Below are 19,952 nucleotides of genomic sequence, written 5' to 3' on the forward strand. Positions count from 1 at the left end.
TTTTTCTGTGGTATCCAATCGAAGCAAAATAATTGTTTATTAATCAAATCTTCATGTTTGCAAACGTCGAACATCACCGAGAAACCTCATGAGATCTAAATCAAAGTGTTTGTAGCCAATGACAACAAAAAAATCGAATGCTATTGTTCTTGCAAAGCGGGCGCGGGAAGCAAGTGCAAGCATGTTTTTGCGACATTGTGCGACAACTGACGCCTGTAGATCTTGTTTTCCCACACTGGGGAACACCACAACGTTTTTCATTTTTGATAATTTCCACCTCAACAACAAAAACATTCAGCACTTGTGTAGCTGTCAAAACTCAGAATCCTCTATAATAGTTTCACTAATCCTCGCTGCGCGGCGCCACCGTATCTTGCGATCGCGAAATGTTTATAATAAATTTTTATATAAAAATGAAATTTTTTAATATTTCTGTTTTTGCTAGCAAAATTTTGAATTAAGATATTAATAGACATTTGAATTACTAACTTCGAATTTTTCAAAAATACCTACTAGGTCAAAAGTTATTGCAAATGCAAAATAAAGGTTATGGCGCCTTATTTTGCCCTAATTACACCAATCTTTTTTACTCATATCGTCTTCTCTACTATGAAGGTTGTGATTTATATGGATGACAAGTCATTTTTTAAATGTTACCTTAACAAATAAGAATAAATTATTAATTAACGCCTCTCAAGAAACATGAATGATTAAAGTGAACAAAAAAAAAGAAAATCAATTAACGTAATTCTAATTGTTTAGAAGCACAATGGAGCTTTCAATTGTCCATATTCAAAATATTTTCCTTTCGTGGATATAATGTGGCGTAAAGAACACCATGTTTTTGAAAAGAACACAAAATTTCTTGATAAGAGTAAAAGATATTTTACTCTTATCAAGAAATTTTAGTCCAAGTTATGGCAATTTTAGTGCCTCTTAATGGCAAACAACATATCTTTGGAATTTTGGGTTCTGATAGCAATTTTCTAGCATAGAAAATCGCGGAATAATTAAATTACGAACCATATAATCATTTCGAATTTCCCAAAAATCTCATAGTAATTGCGAAATTTTTCAATTTGTGGTGTCAGGTTGAAAAATCATTTTTAAGATTTAAATTCTAGAAAAATATTTTTTCTATAATGTGCTCTCCGATCGCAAAAATTATTTTAAAGATAAAGATTAATATCCTGATGTTACTACGCCACTGACTTACTATTTGCGAATTCAACGTTTTAATGAATGAAATGCGATAATATTTTATTTTTAAACGATAAAATGTTCATTAAACCATGAATATATTTGCAGGGTATTAAAACAGGTTAAAATTTTTTAAAAGCAAACGTTTATTTGCAAATACATAAAATAAAATTTAAAAAACGTCATAATAAATAAAATAATTATAAAAAAAAAAAAAATTGTTAGGTTGGTAACACTTTTATTTTTATGAAGGTGAAATTTCTTAAGGTGCGTAGATGTTATCATAGAAAGACAATACCGGCGTCTTTATGTCAAATATATTGAATTAAAAATGCCTGGAACAATATTAGAAAATTTAAGTGGTCGTAAATTGGGAATTTTAGTCTCAATATTATTGATAATACAAATCATTTGCTTCTTTATTGGTGGTCTTTTAGGTAAAAAACTTTGTTTCAAAACAAAAGGTGTAAACATTGATTTGTGTATATGTGACTAATGGGGTATATGGTTTTTTTATAGCTCCCCCGCCATCGGGACATCATAGTATTTTAGCAACAAAATGTTTGGATGAAACTGGTGATATCAATTATACAAATCGTTGGTATTATAATCGTGGTGTTGGATCTTGTGAAGGAATTCATTCATTTACTGCGGATGGTAAACCAATTCGAAGTGATGATATTTCATTGGCGAATAAAATTGTTTTTGTCTTTCAAGTATGTACTCATGTTTTCCTAACACTATTTATAGTTTAAATACTCTTAATATATTGAGTTGTATAGATAATATTAAATTTTCGGCAAATTGTTTAAATATTCTGTAGATAATGAGTTACATATCAGTAATGTTTTCTTATAAAACTAATCTTTTATAAAATGAGTGTCGCATCTTTATGTTTCCGTTTTTTTAAAATGAGATTTTAATTTAAATAATAAATAATTTAAAAAAATCTTTTTAAGTTATATTGCATTATAAATAAATTGTGTCGACATATTTTATGAACCAATCGCCTGGTAAGTTTTGTTGATTTTTTTTTTATTGCGAATGGCTGAAAGTATTTTTCCAAAGGTTTATTTTGTGCCCTGATCACGAAATTGTTGTTTTTCGAATAGAAGATTGATTTACTCTACAATCAATTTTTAAGCCGGGAAAGATAGTGATTTTTATGGAGTTTCACCTTGATTTTGTTTTTCTAACTATCGCCATTTCCGGCGTCAAAATTAACCATTTCCGGAAAATTTTTTTAGACTGAAATTAAAGGAAGGAAATTAAAAAATGGGTGGTAAATTTGGGCACTTGAAGTTTGAATCCAAATTTGTGACATCCTTTGCTCTTAAATCTTTAAAAATTAATTTCATTCTCGCGTTTGAGAATTTTTATATTTTAATTAAAAAATATGAACTGAATTTTTGTTTGTTATTTGGTTTATCAAATTAAATGTGCAGAATGTCCCGTTACGTATGTAGGGCAGTCGGGCCGCGCCACAGTTTTTTCAGACCATTGCATTCTAAATGCTCATAAATTTGATGATAAATTCAAAATTTTGTACATGTGCGAAAGGGAAGCTTATGAACGTTTTAGAAGGATTGGAAATTTGAAAAAATTCAAAAACAACGTGTAACGATAAAAAGGATGTGTTTAAACTCCTATTTAGAGTCTAAATTTCAAATAATTTTCTTTGTGGTTTGTGGTATTTATTTTGTTATATTTATTATAAACAAATTATGTATAAATTAATTTAATTTCATAATAATGAACGAAAAGCTTGAAAAATTTTGAGAAAATATACCAAAAAACTTGTAGTCATATATCAATAATAAAATTATTGTTTATTATTTTCAATTATTAATTAGAAAAAATATTTTAACAAAAACGTTCAAAAGTTTTTATAACATATACATATTTATTTTCACCCACACATTTCTATCCATACATAATACTTTTCACCCACATTACAAGTTTTTTGATAACTTGTCTAATTCACTCACAGATGGCGAGATTAGAGTTCGAAATATACCTTAAAATGCCTGGTATATCTTATTACGTGAAACCACGCCTGCTATATTGTTTGTTAAATACTGAAATATTGTTTATAGATGCCGTTGCCACGAAATAATATGGAGCTGGACTATTCTCGATGGCATCAAACATTGATTGGAGTATTAAATGTGGACATTTCCAGTGATAATTCCATGGATTTTGGTACGTATTATAGTACAATCCCGTTAATCTGAATTAAGGTTTACGAGTCCAATTTCCGGGTAAATGTTCAAAATTATCTCCTTGAGAAAAATTCATCATCTGGAAGCAAAGCGACTTCAGGTGATAGATTCTATTTTAAGAAAATGAATCTAAAGGAGGCTAAAAGCAACGCAAAGAGATGAAAGCTTCTCTGCAAATAATGCTCCCAGAATCGATGGATGGTTTTATACTCAAGTATTTTGTAACTGTATTATGGGACGATTATAGGGTGGAGATAAGGAGAACCATCCTGTATGGTGGGGGTTGCAAAAAAAAAGTGTGCAGCGGTGAGCAGCAAGTTATAACACAAAAACCCATCAAAATAACGCTAGCGTAACAAAAAGTGTTTATGAACTTCTCTACCCTTCTAGAATAACTTGTTTAAATATTTACCTTACTCTCATTACTTTAAAACTTTCACTTTTGCTGTTTAAAATATATAACACTTACTAACGTGGCACTACCAATTTGACGCATGCGGGTGGACACTTCATACATGGAATTGATTCTCCTTAGCTCCACCCTCCATAAGCCGCATAGAGTTTTCAGTATTCTCCATAAAAGCCCTGAAAGTGGGATGTACTAAGAACTCCCAAATAATGAAAATGACATTAATCGCGTTTGAGTTTACATTAATGAAGATTAAAAATAACGGATATTTTCTAAAATATTTGCAATGAAAACTTATCTACATTTTTGTTTACAGATGAACCTGTACCAATTACAATTCACGCTCAATTAGGATATCGTAACAAAGGTGATCCAGACAATGCTTGGAAGTTTTATGCTGGATCGGTTGAACAACGGATAATCGATTGTCAAATTGATGTAATTACTTACATATATATTTATTTTACAATCAAAATTTAAAACTAATTGAAATTTTTTATCTGAATTTTAGAAAGCCGATAAGCACAACTATAATTGTTCAATGATACCATTATTCGAATTGGGATCGGTTCATCATGATTTTTATTTATTGAATTTACGTCTTCCAATCGATACTGAAATGAATATGAATAATCATTTGGGACATATTGAAGACGTTCATTTAACGGTAAGTATTCACATAAAATTTTTACTTTTGGTCTAAATTACAGGCTAATGCCGCGATTACTAACGTATGCCAGACACTTGTTAAAACCAAAACCTATTCTTGAGACTAGAGTACAAATTTATGGAAGCGTAGTAACTACAACACTGCTATAAGCGGAAATTCCGTCACTCAGATACCTCAATGAAATTGAAGGAGTGCAGTGCAACTTTTTATATCATGTATACATGAAATACATCAAGGTATATTAAGTTTAGTCCCAAGTTTGTAACGCTTAAAGATTTATTCTTCAGATATCTACTCCTGAGTATTAGAAATATCCCTCTCTTTTATATACTTGTTATGATTTCAAATCAATTACAAATTGTGTACCTTTTTTCATTCAAAATAGACTGCACCTAAAAAATAATTACAATTTCGTTTTATATTCTAGGTTATCCATCAAAATGGCGGTTTTACAATGGTATGGATGGCCTTCAAAACAATATTCTTCCCATTTATCGTGGGTGTTATGATTTGGTTTTGGCATCGAGTTACATTACTCTCAAGATCCCCAGCTTTACTTGAATATATGCTCCTATATTTAGGATCAACTTTAACTCTTCTCAATTGTAAGTTATGTTCTATCGTATCTCATCAGGTCGATTGGCCCTATTTACTCTTTTTAGAGGAGTAATTTTATTACTTGTTTCTTTTTAGTACCTTTGGAATATTTGACCCTATTTTGGGATTTGCCCTGCATGTTATTATTGGGGGATATTCGACAAGGGATATTTTATGCGATGCTGCTATCATTTTGGTTAGTTTTTGCCGGTGAACATATGTTGGTAAGTAATATTATTTGCAACCTCTACAGATTCATGAATGTCAAATTTTTATGAATCTATAATCTATGTTTTTCTAGCCGACATATATCTTCAGTTCTATAAATTTTCAGTTCTAGGAATTTAGGATTAAAGAATTTTTAAAATTTTTCTGTTTTTCAGATTCAAGATAACACCGAACGCAATTCATTGAAACCATACTGGAAACATTTAAGCGCTGTCGCAATTGGATGCCTCTCGTTGTTCATTTTTGATATGTGCGAACGTGGAATTCAATTAATCAATCCATTCTATTCAATTTGGGTCACGGAAATTGGTACACATTTGGCTGTATCCTTTAAAAAAAAAAAAAAAAATATACAGGAGTACCCAAGAAAATGTATATGTCATCGCAATATTTAATTCCCGTCAGATTGTAAACTAACTACTAAAATTGCAAATAATTCTAAAAAAGGACCAAAAATCACCCCAACTCGTGCTAACTCGACCCAAGCCAACTAAACATAACGCAATGAGTTGATTTTCGTTAATAGGTTTCGAGTTAGCGCTACTTGGAGTGTTTTTTTGTAACCAGTTTACAATTTGACATCACTTCAGATGAATTTCGACATCACAAATAGAAAAGTGGAGTTGGTTTTTAAAAATCTTTACTATTATGCAAGATATGAACGTTAAAAATTCCTAATTAAACAAAGAGGAAGATACCCACGTGACGTCATTCGTGGGTATCGCCATAGAGAAAGAGAAAAGAGAGAATTGAAAGTAATCTTTGATTGCTTATAACTCCGTCGTTTTTTTTTTGTCAATTTTAATTTCACTTTCAAATTTTGTCTTGGCATTAAGTCTAGTTTTACATTTTTATGGGTAATATGGCCAATTTGACATCAGGGTTATCACCTATTACATATTATTATACGGAAAATTTTTATATCCAAAATAATGTGAATAAATGTAGAAACTAGCCATTTATCGAAAGTGGTCATTGTGATCCAAACACAAATCCTAAAACTGACCAATGAAATCCAAAACAATTGGTATTTGTTTTCATTGGGAGCTTCCGACACATTGATTGTACTATAAACAGTGTGTTCAAGTTACCCTCATAAAAAAAAAGCCGCTTGTCGAGCAGATTTTCTAAGATTTTCTCTTCCTACAGTTGGTGAATGTTCATGTTCTCTGATGGGAACGGTGGGGGAAACTTTTCTCGCAAAAGATTAACTGTAAGCCATTTTGATACTTCTCATTGAAACTTCATTAGTATGTACATTTTTTTTGGGACACTTTGTATATACATCTGGGTTCTAAGATCAGTAGAAATCCTTTTTATCTTTTATAAAAAATAAAATTCCTTAATATAAATACTAACAGTTATCGTTTATAATATTGGCGGCACTTTCAGCATGCATGTATTTCGTATTTTTATGCTACATGGTTTGGAAAGTATTTTGTAATATCAGCGTAAAACGATCAAGTTTACCGAGTATGTCAAAAGCCCGACGTTTACACTACGAAGGAATCATCTATCGATTTAAATTTTTAATGTTATCAACATTACTTTGCGCTGCTTTAACAATTATTGGATTCATCCTTGGACAGGTAAATTCAAGTTACTTTTCAATAATCCGGTTAGACAAAATTGAATTATTTTAGAGATTTTTATAACGAAAAATTCAGAATTTATAGAAGAGGATGAAATAAAATGATTTTGTTTCTTAGTGCCAAACCTATTCTCAGCAATAACCTCGATCCACTCCACAGTTAAAATAAGGAGCGTTTTAAAAATAATTTCACCTGATCGCTACATTACGGAAAAACCTGAATATGTCAGGGAATTGAAAAGTCAGAGAATTCCGCAAAAAAGAGTCAAGTCAGGAAATTCTATTAGTTTCATGTTTTATAACAAAGTTATCGGAAAAAATTGACCTGGAAAATAGATCGAAAATTTTATAGATCCGGAATATTGGCTTTATTATGGTTGGTTTCAGTTTGTCGACTATAAAGGAGTTGGTTGGATTCTGGAGTTTTTAGCTCTTGCGTTCAAAAATGGAACGATTTTCCCTGTCTGTTATTTGTAAAATTTTCGTCCCACTTTCTTTCAAAGCAATTTAAAATTCTCTGGTCAATAATTTGAAATATTCAACTGGAAAACCTGGAAAAATCAGGCAATTTTATTTGAAAACAGTAGCCACCATGTTTTATTAAAATCCGTTACATTGATTTGCAAGTTAAATCCATTCAAACATACATCCATACTAAGTTTGATTTTATTCGGTTCTAGGTATCTGAAGGTGAATGGAAATGGGACGAACATGGTATCGAATATTCTTCTGGATTCTTTACTGGCGTCTATGCAATGTGGAATGTTTACATTTTTGCATTAATTGTTTTATATTCGCCAAGCCACAAAAAGTGGCCATCAGAATCGCTTACAGGAGGTGAGTTTTAAACAAAATCTCTCAATAAGAGAGCTGACAAAGTATCACGATATTAGTATGTATGTTCTTAGGCCTTACGCCTAGCACGTTGGCTCAAATCAGCACAAAATTCATAACAAATACTTTCAAAACATTTTCTTAAGCTGCCTTTGGAATAATTTTCGAAAAGATTTCGATTAGTTCTGTACAGGACCGTAGCCAAGCTGTGTGATCAGTACAGACTCAGAGGAAAAATCAGAGTAGGCCATATCCAGTATTATACAGGGTGTCTCGCAAGTACCGTACGGTTTCAGGTGGAAAATAAAATTCTAAGACGAAAAGTCCTCTTCCATTTTTTGATGCGATGCACGGATAGTTAGCTATTAATTAAAATAGGCAGACAATCAAAAGCATTGCAATTAAAAATTAAAACAACTAAACTTTGACTGAGAATGACTAATTAAAGATTTTTTTTTAAAAATTGTAACCGAAACTAAAAATCAATATCTCATGTAGGCATAATAACCTTTGAAAGGACGTAGCTCGGAAGGGAAGGGTTTTTGAGAGTTGAGTCCATCAGATCTTTTGATCAGCATGATCTAAACTGCCTTAAGCCATAAGTTTCAAAAATTTTAACCGAAACCAAAAATCAATGGGTTGTGTGCGGGGTCCCTTCTCTATTTTAATTTCTATATTAAGTAAGCAAATCCCTTCTGATTTTATGACAACTACCGAGACAACAGCATATAAATAAGACGACAACATCTGAGACGACAACATATAAATATGAGCAGGGATTCTTGACGTGAATAAGGAGATACGAAATTCGCAATTAAACATTGCTCTAGTAAATAATATAATAATACTAAGTTTCTAACGTACTCCTGGCTCCTGGCCTGGTTGTAAAACTTGTATTTTTAGTTTGAGAAGTTAGGCGGAACTAAATCCGATGGTAAAAGAGATTGATCGAAGGTATTCGTGGGCGAACCGAGGGGATGGGAGGGGTGATAAGCTATTCCATTCTGAACCTGGAATGCCCATATGATTAGGTGGTTAAGTATGTGTTTATACCTAAATTTGGTTGTTTTTGCCCTCCCTCTAGGCCAAACAATAGGGTATTATCGTTAGTCAAAAATAAATTATGAAATTTGAAAAAATTTAAATTTATGTAAAAATATACTTAAATATTCTGATTTCGAATCATAAAAGCACATTTTTCTTTTAAAATATTAAAATTAAAAATCGTAATTTTTAAACTGTATATCACGTGAACTAAAACGCGGGCAAGCCCTGTTGTGATGTATATCGGTATGAGTCATAGACCTTCAGTTAGTTGAGTGTAGACAGCTGGGTATAATATATCCATAGATAATAAGTACTTATATTTATTATAATCAGATGTCTATGAATATATTTGTCAAACTTATTTGTGTTATTTCGTATAATGATACCGATATTACGTTATCAAATTGGATGCCCGCGTTTTTGACAGTTTAAAAAAGGTTTAAAATATAATTTAAGTTTTTGGCAAAAAAGCGTGTGTATTTTTCCGAAATAAATTTTTGGTGGCTTTTTATTAGCAAAATCAACATTTTGAGGTACTTTTTAAAAAAATAGTGGAATACCCTATTCTGATTTATCCCACTCTAGATCAAATGCTGCGTATATAAATATATTTGTCAGAAAATTTTATAAGCCCATAGAAGGGGAAAATTTAATTAAAATTTTATATTTCTTTATTTTCAGATAAAAGTATTAGTGAAGAAATTGAATTTAGTCGTTTACCAACTGATCCAAGCCAAAGTGAGATATCTTCGTTAACATCGTTCGCACGAAAAGCAGCTGTAGAATAAGTATACAAGAAGTTTCTTTTCACACCTTTGTTACATGTTACATGAATATAATCTTACTTCTCTATACATACATATCGATAAAATTTCCGTTATCAGTTTTAATGGAGATTAAGGAAATGACGTAAAATTTTGGGCATTATTACAGTCAAAGCATGAATTTTTTAAACTTTTTAAATGTTTTGGATAAACAATCATCTTTCTAATTAATCCCTGTATATCGAAACGGGAATTCTGCAGAATACTGAAATACTAGGAGGTTATGAAAGTCTTCCGTTTCTGTTCTTCATTGGCTCTATTTGACGTAATACATTTACGACAGAGTTTTTTTCAGTCTTCCAAATAGCTTTTAGATTCTCCGAAAGAGAAATCAGCTCCTTCAGCAAATTTTGTTTTGCTCGAATCAACTAAAACTGGGTACATTCGCTTTCGGAAAACTCAACCGAAGTTAAATTCGACGATGCATTATTGACTTGTAAAATATACGAATTGCTCCGGTCATAAGTAGTCTTCGAAACCCTTCTATTTCGCCGTATATATTTCGTACCACTCATAAGCTTTTTGTAAGGTTTTTGTAAATCAGATTGATGATCGACTTAAAAATTTCTAAGAATTTTGCGATTTGCGAAAAATTAGGGAAAATGACCAAAAAATACTAGAATTATATTTCGAAGACCTGATTCTTCATCGATATTTCGAAATATATGTATTCTGCATCAATTTTAACCGTAAAATCCCCGTTCTTGGGTTCGATTTATCTTAGTGAACGTTTTTCTTAACAAAATATGATGCAAATAGATATTTTTGGAACATTTTGGGAATTTTTTTTTATGACCAAGATAAGAAAGGGAATTTCATAAGAATAATTCGATCGTTATCCTGAAAATTCTGTTTTCTACTACAAAATTTATTTAAAATCAAAGATTTTTCAATTAAAAAATGCTTGATACCTTTTGTGCCAGAATTTAGAAACAATAATTCATCGTTACTAATGTTCAAATTTACAAAATTTATCCATTTTTAGATCTGATTTAAAAGGCATATTTTTGTCTCGAATATTTCAAGTTTTAACTGTAATCGATTATATTCATGTACCGGGTGACTTCTCAAAATTGTTTTTTTCTTTCATATATATTTGATAATGCAATAATTCTTAAAAAATTAGTAGAGTATAGAAATTTTTCGATGGTATAGAATTTTTCAAAATTTATATATATTGTATTTATACATGATGCCATGTTTTTATCCACAGGCCATAACATATATATTTATAGTTGAAAACAAGAATGTATTTAGTGGTTGGCGCTGTGAGTTCTCTAAGGATGACAAAATAATTAAAAAAAAAAACCCTATACCCTAGATACATTCTTGGATTAAGGTATTTATAAATAATTTAACGCACAATTTTATAGGTGCAAATTTTTTAATGAGAAAATAATTACTAAAGGGTTGCGTAAACTTTCATTGGCTGGCTTTCATTTAATTTTGAATTGTACCCACAATTCAAAATTTTGATCCATATAGCAAAACGTTTTTAATCGAGTAAATGCGAAGTATTATCCAAAGTTGGCTTAATAAGTGGTCGAATTTTTTAAAATATCCATGTCGCAGTCAAATTGCTTAATTAGCCGTTATTTAAGAGCCTTACCTTTTTACTAAACGACGACGTTCAACTTGCGGCCTGAATGATATTCAACCTTAACGTCTAATACAACATTTAATGAAATTTCTGAACTGATTTAATGAATCGATCTTCCGTTTGTCTCATGTGTGTTTTCCGATAGATTTCGATCGAAATTCGGACTACTTTTGTATATGTTGTAAATATACTACATTTTCATCTTCAACGATTTTATTTACTTTCCGATCCAAATTATAAGAATTTTTTATTTTTCGATTGCGTTGGTTCTAAAGGAGCCCAGACACAAAACAATAATTTTTGGCCTAGGTTAAAATTCTTTTTAAACTATGGATTAAGGTAGTTTTGACCGTTCTGATCAAAAGTTCTTATTGGGTAAACCGTCAAAAACCCTTCCCTTCCAATCTACGGCCATCAAAGGTTATGGTAGACATAACCATTGAAGGGCCGTTGCTCGGAAGGGAAGGGTTTTTGAGGATTGAGTCTATAAGAACTTTTGATCAGCATGATCAAAACTACCTTAATCAATATCTTTCAAAAAATTTTAACCGAAACCAAAAATCAATGTATTGTGTGCGGGTTCCTTTATTGCCCTTTTTTCTCCAATAACTTCATTTGTTTTTGCATCCTTATTTTCTCCGGTGTATTTGATTTTCGCTGTCTAATTGGGAGATTATTTTAATATTTTCCAAAATCTTCATTCGTTTTTAGACCCAAAAAAATACAAAAATCGAGTTCATTTAACTTGGATGAAAATCGGCGATATCTCGGATCGATTTCAAAAGATATTTTTAGAACTTGGCGATTTGTAGCAATCTGTTGAAAGGAAAAGTTCGGTTTCGGGGGCTTCTGAAAGTCGGGTTTATTGATGCCAATGAATTTTACGCAATCCAAGTATATCAGTATTATTGTTTTTAATGTGATTTTAAAACTAACTATTAAATGTCTAAATAAAAAATAGAAGTTATAACTTATTAATAATTTAGGGTGAAAATTTATCATTTTCATAGTCAATTTTCTATATGTTAATGACACTTTCGAAGTTTCTATTTATTAGTCCGTTGAAATGATACATATTTTTAGACTCATCGTGTAAAAATCAGGGGACGTAATTTTATATGTTAGTTGTCGGTCCCGCGGCCGCCAACTTTGAAATGAAAATTAAACTTTGAAAACCCCTCTACCAAAATGCTGTGATTTCATTTTTTTTGTAAAATGACTAGAAAAAAAGTTATAACGACCAAATGATAATTTGTTACCAAATTTTTATCTATTTGTTATTTTTGGTTTTACGAAGTTACAGAACCAGAAAAGTTGTAGAAAATTTTATTTGCAACAAAATTTCTGTGCGACGAATAGTTTGTCCGATATAGCGTAAAAATCATTTGCACCCCTTTTTTATAAGTGACTCTTGAAAATAAAATCAAAAAAGAAAGTTGTGTCATCTAACTTTTACACGCCAAGGCCAAAAAGATGTAACAATTGAATTTAACACTGAGTTTAATCGTTTGACACTGAAATATTTTTCGATGAAAAAAATTTCAATATTGTCTTCGGCTATCTTAGAAATCGATTAATTTCGAATAAAAATAGCGTTGATCACACTTATAACCTCAAAAATGATTTTTAAGATCAATCCCGCACACAATGCATTGCTTTTTAGTTTCGGTTAAAATTTTTTGAAAACTATGGAATAAGGTAGTTTTGATCATGCTGATCAAAAGTTCTTTAAGACTCAACCCTCAAAAACCCTTCCTTTCCGAGCTACGGTCCTTCAAAGGTTATGCCCACATGGGATATTTATTTTTGGTTTCGGCTAAAATTTGATGAAAATGGATTAAGGTAGCTTTGATCATGCTGATCAAATGTTTTTGTGGGCTCAACCGTGGGCTCAAGTCCTTCAAAGGTCATGCCAACATGAAGGGCTTGGAAGGGAAGAGTTTTTGAGAGTTGAGTCCATAAGAACTTTTGATCAGCATGATCAAAACTACCTTAGTCCACAGTTATCAAAAAATTTAACCGAAACCAAAAATCAATAACTCATGTAGGCATAACCTTTGAAGGGCTGTAGCTCAGAAGGAAAGAGTTTTTGAGGTTTGAATCCACAAAAACTTTTGATGATCAAAATTACGTCCAAAACTAAAAATGAATGTATTGTGTCTGGAGTCCTTTTGATAAATTTAAAAAAATCAGAACTACATTATTTAGGTCATGAATTCAAATTATCTTATCTTGACCAACCAATAATTTTCTTTGATTTTTTTTTGGGAATTATTCAATTTTACCATCAGTTAACTAGAAGTTGGGGGCTATATAGAAGACATGGCACAGAAATCAGAAAGTGCTATTAACATATAGAATAATGTTAAAATTGATCATCAAATCAACAATTGAAATATATGAGGAAAAATTTGATAACTTTAAATTGATGATTATGAATGAAGTCGAATAAATAAGCCAGAAAGTGTGGAAAATCTGTCGAACAGCAACGATTTAAAAAATTATTTTTTTAAGTGTTGCTTAGACCTTTAGGAACATTTATCACCACTAACCTCTGCATTCATTTGAAAATTGGAGGAGTTTCAAAAAATTTATTAAATAAATATTTTGGCTTAGGGATTGGCTCGAGGCGGTCTTTGTGCTCGCTGACCATCACGATTCTCTGGGGTCCAAATTCAAAAGAACTAACTACACTATGATATGATATTCGTGCCATTTGTCCAAAAAAGTTATTTTTTTTCGCCTAAAAAAGGCACGAATACCTTGCGGAAGTGTGGTATTGTTGAATTTAGACCCTGGATTCGTGATCAGCGTCCAAGAGAATCCCATGGGATAAAGCAAAATATTTATATTTCAGTTTTCATTAAAAAAAATAAGAGTTTTTTTTGGCCAAAAATGGCACGAATTCTTTGTTGGATTGTGATATTGTTTTTGGTCAGCGACCAAAAATCTTTCAGCAAATTCCGGAGGAAAAATAAAAAAAAAATATAATAATAAAAATAAAAATTGGTGCTGTTCAACAGGTTTTCCACACTTTACAGTATTTTCTGGCATGTTTACTCGACTAGATAAATTTTTGGAAGACCCTTCCTACACATAAAATAATCGTAGTTTTTCTCAACTAGTAGAGTTACAATTAATCTCATTTTTATTAAGACTGACTAAAAAAGTATTTTTTTATTGGGCAACTCATCATAAAAAATTGAATTGCTTCTTTTTTCTCGATTAATATTAATTTTTGTACTTATTTATAATACTAAAACAAAACACATAAAACACTTTCGAATTTGTATTTCGCAAAAGGAAGTGTTTATTTGTGTTTGAAAAGGACAAACGATTCCCAGTTATAATTTTTTAGTACCGACAAGGTAAATGGCCATAATCCTTTTTAAGGTAGTTGATTACCCAAATCACTTTAGCAATTATTATACCACGTATATGAAATATATCAAGGTATATTAAGTTTTATGCCATGTATATGAAATATATCTAGGTATACTAAGTTTAGTCCCAAATTTGTAACGATTAAAAATATTGATGCTTTGAACAAAATTTTGGTATAGGTATTCATAAAATCACCTAATTAGATATAAAGATATCAAGTTGAAATTTTTTCAGTGTGCTCAGGTCGTAAAAGGTGAGGTCGAGTTTATAAATGGGCAACTTAGGTCAATTGGGTCTTGATTCCGTAGGACCCATCTTGTAAAACGTGAAAGATAGAACAAAAGTGTAATGTAAGAAATGTTCCATATAAAAAAGTAAACAACTTTTGTTTACACAAACATTTTTTCTAAAACATCTCTTTTTACCCGTGAGGGCGCAAATTTTTGAATAATACTAGATATTTCAATAAAACCTTATAAATACATTTTTTGAATAAAAAAGTTTCCAAAAATCACAAAAAATTAGGTCTTCGGGCTTTTTAAAAAATCTAGAGAGTGTGATAAAAAACTATCTAAAATATTTAGACAATCTTGTAGTTTATAATAATGCCATAAAAATATAAGGTTGCCGATGATATAAAAACATAATTTTAATTTAATTATGAGTTCTTTGAAGATCTATCATTTGATGATCAGAGACGACTATAGTATTGAGTATTGATGATTGAAGAGAGATATCTATATTATCAAATTTATAAGCATGACTCGAACACAATATATAATATATTTTTGCAATTGCGTGGTATTGTAAAGCTAAAAATAACTCATTACTTGATTACAACGCATGTATTTGGTTGATATGTACCGTGCATATAAACCAAAACTTTTTTACAATACTGTAGGAAAACAAACACCTTAAGTATAATCTTTCCAATAAAAAAATGTGAGATCAAATTTAAGTGATTTGGGTAACAAACTACCTTAAGGGAGGCATACCGAAGGTATCTTAGTTGTATGTATAGTAAACTAACTCCCACTCGAATTATTGGGCATTTTTTTTAATGATTTTGTACTTATCCAAAATAATTTTAAGTTAAATTTTTAAGTATTTTATTTATTTGAATTTTGAAATATATGAAAACGTCAGTATAAAACTTTATTCCATTTCCGATGCTATTTTTAAATTTCCCATTGTCATGTATTGCGGATAAGTGACATGTGAAAACATCCCGGTTAACACAAATGAGGAAATATTCCATCGATGAAAGTGTTTGAATGAACGGTGTTTCATTTAGGATGTTTTTAATTGCAAATAACATCTTGATTCCCCAATCTTTGGAATATCTTCAAAGAATAAAGTCAACAGGAGTTAAAACGTAAAATCTAGGTGATCAATTAAGGGGGTATTCTAGTCTAGATGTGTAAATTGTAGGCATTTTTCAAACTAAAATTATAAAAAAATGAAATATATTTTTGTAGCCATTTTTTTAATGATATTTTAAAAATATAATAAAAAAATTGTAAAAAAAAAATCCTCCAATTACGTGGGGGGAAGTGGGGGTTACAAAAAAAAAACACGGCACCCTAGTTGACACGATTCCAGCCCTTGTACTGATCCGAAACGAAAAAATTTGAAAAATTCTTAATTAGTACAGATATCGCTATCGTCTTCTAATATCAAAATGGCGGTAAATTTAAAAATAACATAAAAAATGGAAAACCCTTTATTTGTAGTCTACAGTACAAAAAGTGATTAATCCAATATCAGGGTGATGTTCGACGTGGAAAACCTGGAAATGTCAAAGATCTTTAATGTTTTAAAAGTCAGAGAATTTTAGTCTCGATTAGAGAGAGAAAATGAAAAATAAATTTTCTGAATCTCTGGAATTAAATTCTTTACCGATATCTTAAAATGTTTCCGTTTTTTATTGGATTTACCTTAGTGCATTTTTTAAAATCAGAATATGATGAAAATTGATAACATTTCTTTATTTTTATTTCTTTGATGCATTAAAATATTTAAAAAAAGTTTGTCAAATGCATTTTTGAATATAAAAAAATTTCTATTTAACAGTGACCGCAATTTTTGGTATCAATAGTTCAATGTTACCAAAATGGGCCCCATTGTTATTTAAAACAAACAAAATTATTCACATATTTAAAGAAAAAAAATTTAAGGTTAATAGGTGAAATAAATGTCAATCATTGTGAAAATGCGATTGAAAATTTTGTTATAATTTATAAAAGAAAAATCCATATTGATATTCAGTAAATTTTTTACAAACATTTTCGAGAATAAATCATTCTAATTTCAGTGTCTAATAATAATACAGGTTTCAAGAAATACTCTTTAGAGGTTTTTTGATAGCGGTGCCTGTATGCTTATAAAATGGTTTATTCTCATAGACTGATTATTCTTATTTTCACTACCGTAGATCCTTTTCTATTTTTATAGACATTATATTCTCAAAGACTGCCTATCAACTGTTATAAACTGTTTAGGAGCATACAGGTTCTAAGCAGAAAATAGTCTCTAATTTATTTTCATTGACTGTCTATTCTTATTTTCGCTACCATAGACCTCGTTCTATTCGTATAGACCCCATATTTTTATTTTCGCTACTGTAGATCTTTTTTTTATTCTCATAGACTGCCTATAAAGTGGCAAAGACTGTTTAGTCAGTCTTGTAGAGAGCCTATTTAGGAGCATTCAGGTTCTAAGCAGAAAAGAGTCTTTGGAAGGTTTTTGATCACGGTGTATTTGTGCTTGTAAAATGATTTATCCTCATAAACTGTCTATTCTTATTTTTGTTACCATAGAACTCCTATTCTAAAGCCTAGTATAGACGGTCTACTCAGTATTGTAGAGCGCCTTTTTAGGAGCATATCTACAGGTTCTAATAAGAAAATAGTCTTTGGAAGCTTTCTGATCGTGGTGCATGTATGCTCCTCCCGTTCTATTCTCATAGACCCCCTATTCTTTTTTTACGCTGTTAATGCGTACCCATGATTGAATTTAATTCTTCTCTTACCATCTGTAGCATTTTGTGCTGTATCAAACATATTGAATCGTACCGTACCGGATCGACTACCGTAGATCCTTTTCGCCTTCGAATCGCTCCAAGGTGTCGACATAGACCACTTTGGGAATAACTGGTTTTAAATAAAAATGAAAAATAGGGAATAGTTTTAAATTTTTTAATGAAAAAGAGCTGACTATGCTAGAGGGACCGCTTATGAGGTAAATGGTACTTGTCAGACTGCTTAAATCCACCACTGCTGACAGTTGAAATCTACAACAAAGTTTCCAATCTAGAAATTGGATATTTGAGAACATCATATAAGTTCCAAAAATAAAATTTTTATGTAAAAATTATTTTTTAAATATGTTTTTATGAATATAATTTGTCAAATTATCATAAAATAAAAAATAATTCTGTATTATATGCTTTATGTAAATTTGTATTATTTTTAACACAATTATAACAGTGACTCTAAAAATGTTATCCCGCAAAAAAATTTTTTTTTGTCTTGAACAAGAGTTATAATAAAATTTATATATATATTTATTTACAGTAAAACTGTATTTTTAAAAATATACATATGATATAATTATATATAAAAATATGAATATATTATTATTATTCTCTCAATTTTTTTAGTAATTTTTTACAATTGTAATAAGAGCGAAGCTTTCTTCTTTTTATATGAAATTATTAAATGTTCTATTATATATAAATGTACAATTAACAAGAATTTTAATAAATATGATTTAAATTACTTAGAACAGAATTTTGTGGTTTTATTTATAATCCAGAACCAAAGTACAGTTCAGTACTCACGTCAACCGTTCGGTAATTTTTAGTCGCGTGGTGAGAGATTAGCTCACACGTTTTGCACATGCGCCAAATATTTCGCATGTTAAATATTCTGTAATTTTGTAAATTATAACCTCTACATAATTTTATATAAATTAATTTTGTCAATGCGCTAGCTAATTAAAAATAGTTTGTGATTATTGAATTATATTTGAGGATGAAAATATTAAAGCAGAAAAACAATCTTAATAATTAAATTCAACTAATTTTACGATATTTCTATCACAAGTTTTTTGAATTTACTGAGTACGACTTATATTAAACTAACGAAAGTGCACGAACAGATCCGAAAATTTCCGAAGTTAATATTTTTTCGGCTCAGTGGTCGAGCGGTCTAAGGCGTTAGTCTTTGACCGTTTGGCTACTGACTGGGAGGTTGTGGGTTCGAGTTCAGGCAGCGGCAGTGTGAACAATTATAATTAATAGGGGTGCAGAATTGATTACATTGTCGTCGCTTGGATAAGAACGAAGTAATCGAATCCACCCACATTAATATGTAATTGTAAATATGTATGTATTAAATAAATAAAGATTAACAAATAATGATGTGGGTAGCCTCTGTTATAAGGCGTATATGTCAGAGAAACAGAGGTTAAACTCCATTATTATTATTAAATTAAACTAACGAAAGTACACGGCAGCCACGAAAATTTCCGAAGTTAATATTTTTTTCCTTACACCTTTACTTTCGTGATGAAAAAAATTGCCACAATTTCTAAAGAAATGGAAAATATTCATCAATTCATAATTTGAAAATATATAAAATTATATGAACATAGAAAAATAAATACCATTTCAAAAATAAAAATTATTTATGTTTTGAATCTAGCATGAGCAAAATGCACTCGCGTTGCGAACGGGTTAAGAATGTTTGTTACATACAATCGGAGACAAAAGTACTGAAAACTATTAATTTGTGAAAAATGAATGAATTTAATTGATTTTTAATAAATGAATATCTTTATAAGCGATTTAGAAAGCCTTTTATTTCTGTCTAACCAAATGTACTATAGCTACGTGTATAGTAAACCAAAAACGAATTGATTTATCGAGTAAAAATCAGGCTATCGATTTATTTTTAATGTTTATACTCAAGAGCCGTATAGTGAATGATAATAAAAACAATTATTTCAATAGAGTTCATATTATATAATTTGAAAATTTGAAACTCTTCGAACATTTTTTACGGTAATTTAAATGAATTACCGTAAATCACCATAAGCATACGGTAATTGAAACGAACATACAAATTACCATAAGAACACATGTAAAATTTTTATTAAAATTATGATAACCTTTAAATATCTTTTACAGTAATTTTAGCATTAGCTGAAGAACATACTACGAAATTTTCAATCGTTTTAGAGCATTTTTAACGTGTTTATCTCCCAAACTTTCTTAAAAGGTATCCTAAGGAGTACTTTCCCCTCAAATGGCCAACTAAGATATTTTTTCCATTTATGGCGTAA

General features: G+C 30.3%; 1 protein-coding gene across 1 annotated transcript; it reads left to right on the forward strand.

Annotated features, from left to right (window-relative positions):
* Window positions 1-1,482: 1,482 nt before the first annotated feature.
* Window positions 1,483-18,111, forward strand: LOC123302799 (protein wntless). The gene is made up of 12 exons (XM_044885891.1): window positions 1,483-1,637; window positions 1,720-1,916; window positions 3,297-3,402; window positions 4,148-4,269; window positions 4,343-4,498; window positions 4,929-5,106; window positions 5,195-5,322; window positions 5,482-5,649; window positions 6,688-6,915; window positions 7,598-7,754; window positions 9,480-9,586; window positions 17,815-18,111. The coding sequence occupies exons 1-11, from the start codon at window positions 1,532-1,534 to the stop codon at window positions 9,584-9,586; spliced, it is 1,653 nt and encodes a 550-aa protein (XP_044741826.1). The 5' UTR covers window positions 1,483-1,531; the 3' UTR covers window positions 17,815-18,111.
* Window positions 18,112-19,952: the final 1,841 nt, after the last annotated feature.

This window comes from Chrysoperla carnea, chromosome X, assembly GCF_905475395.1.
Source record: "Chrysoperla carnea chromosome X, inChrCarn1.1, whole genome shotgun sequence".
NCBI classification, from domain to species: Eukaryota; Metazoa; Arthropoda; class Insecta; order Neuroptera; family Chrysopidae; genus Chrysoperla; species Chrysoperla carnea.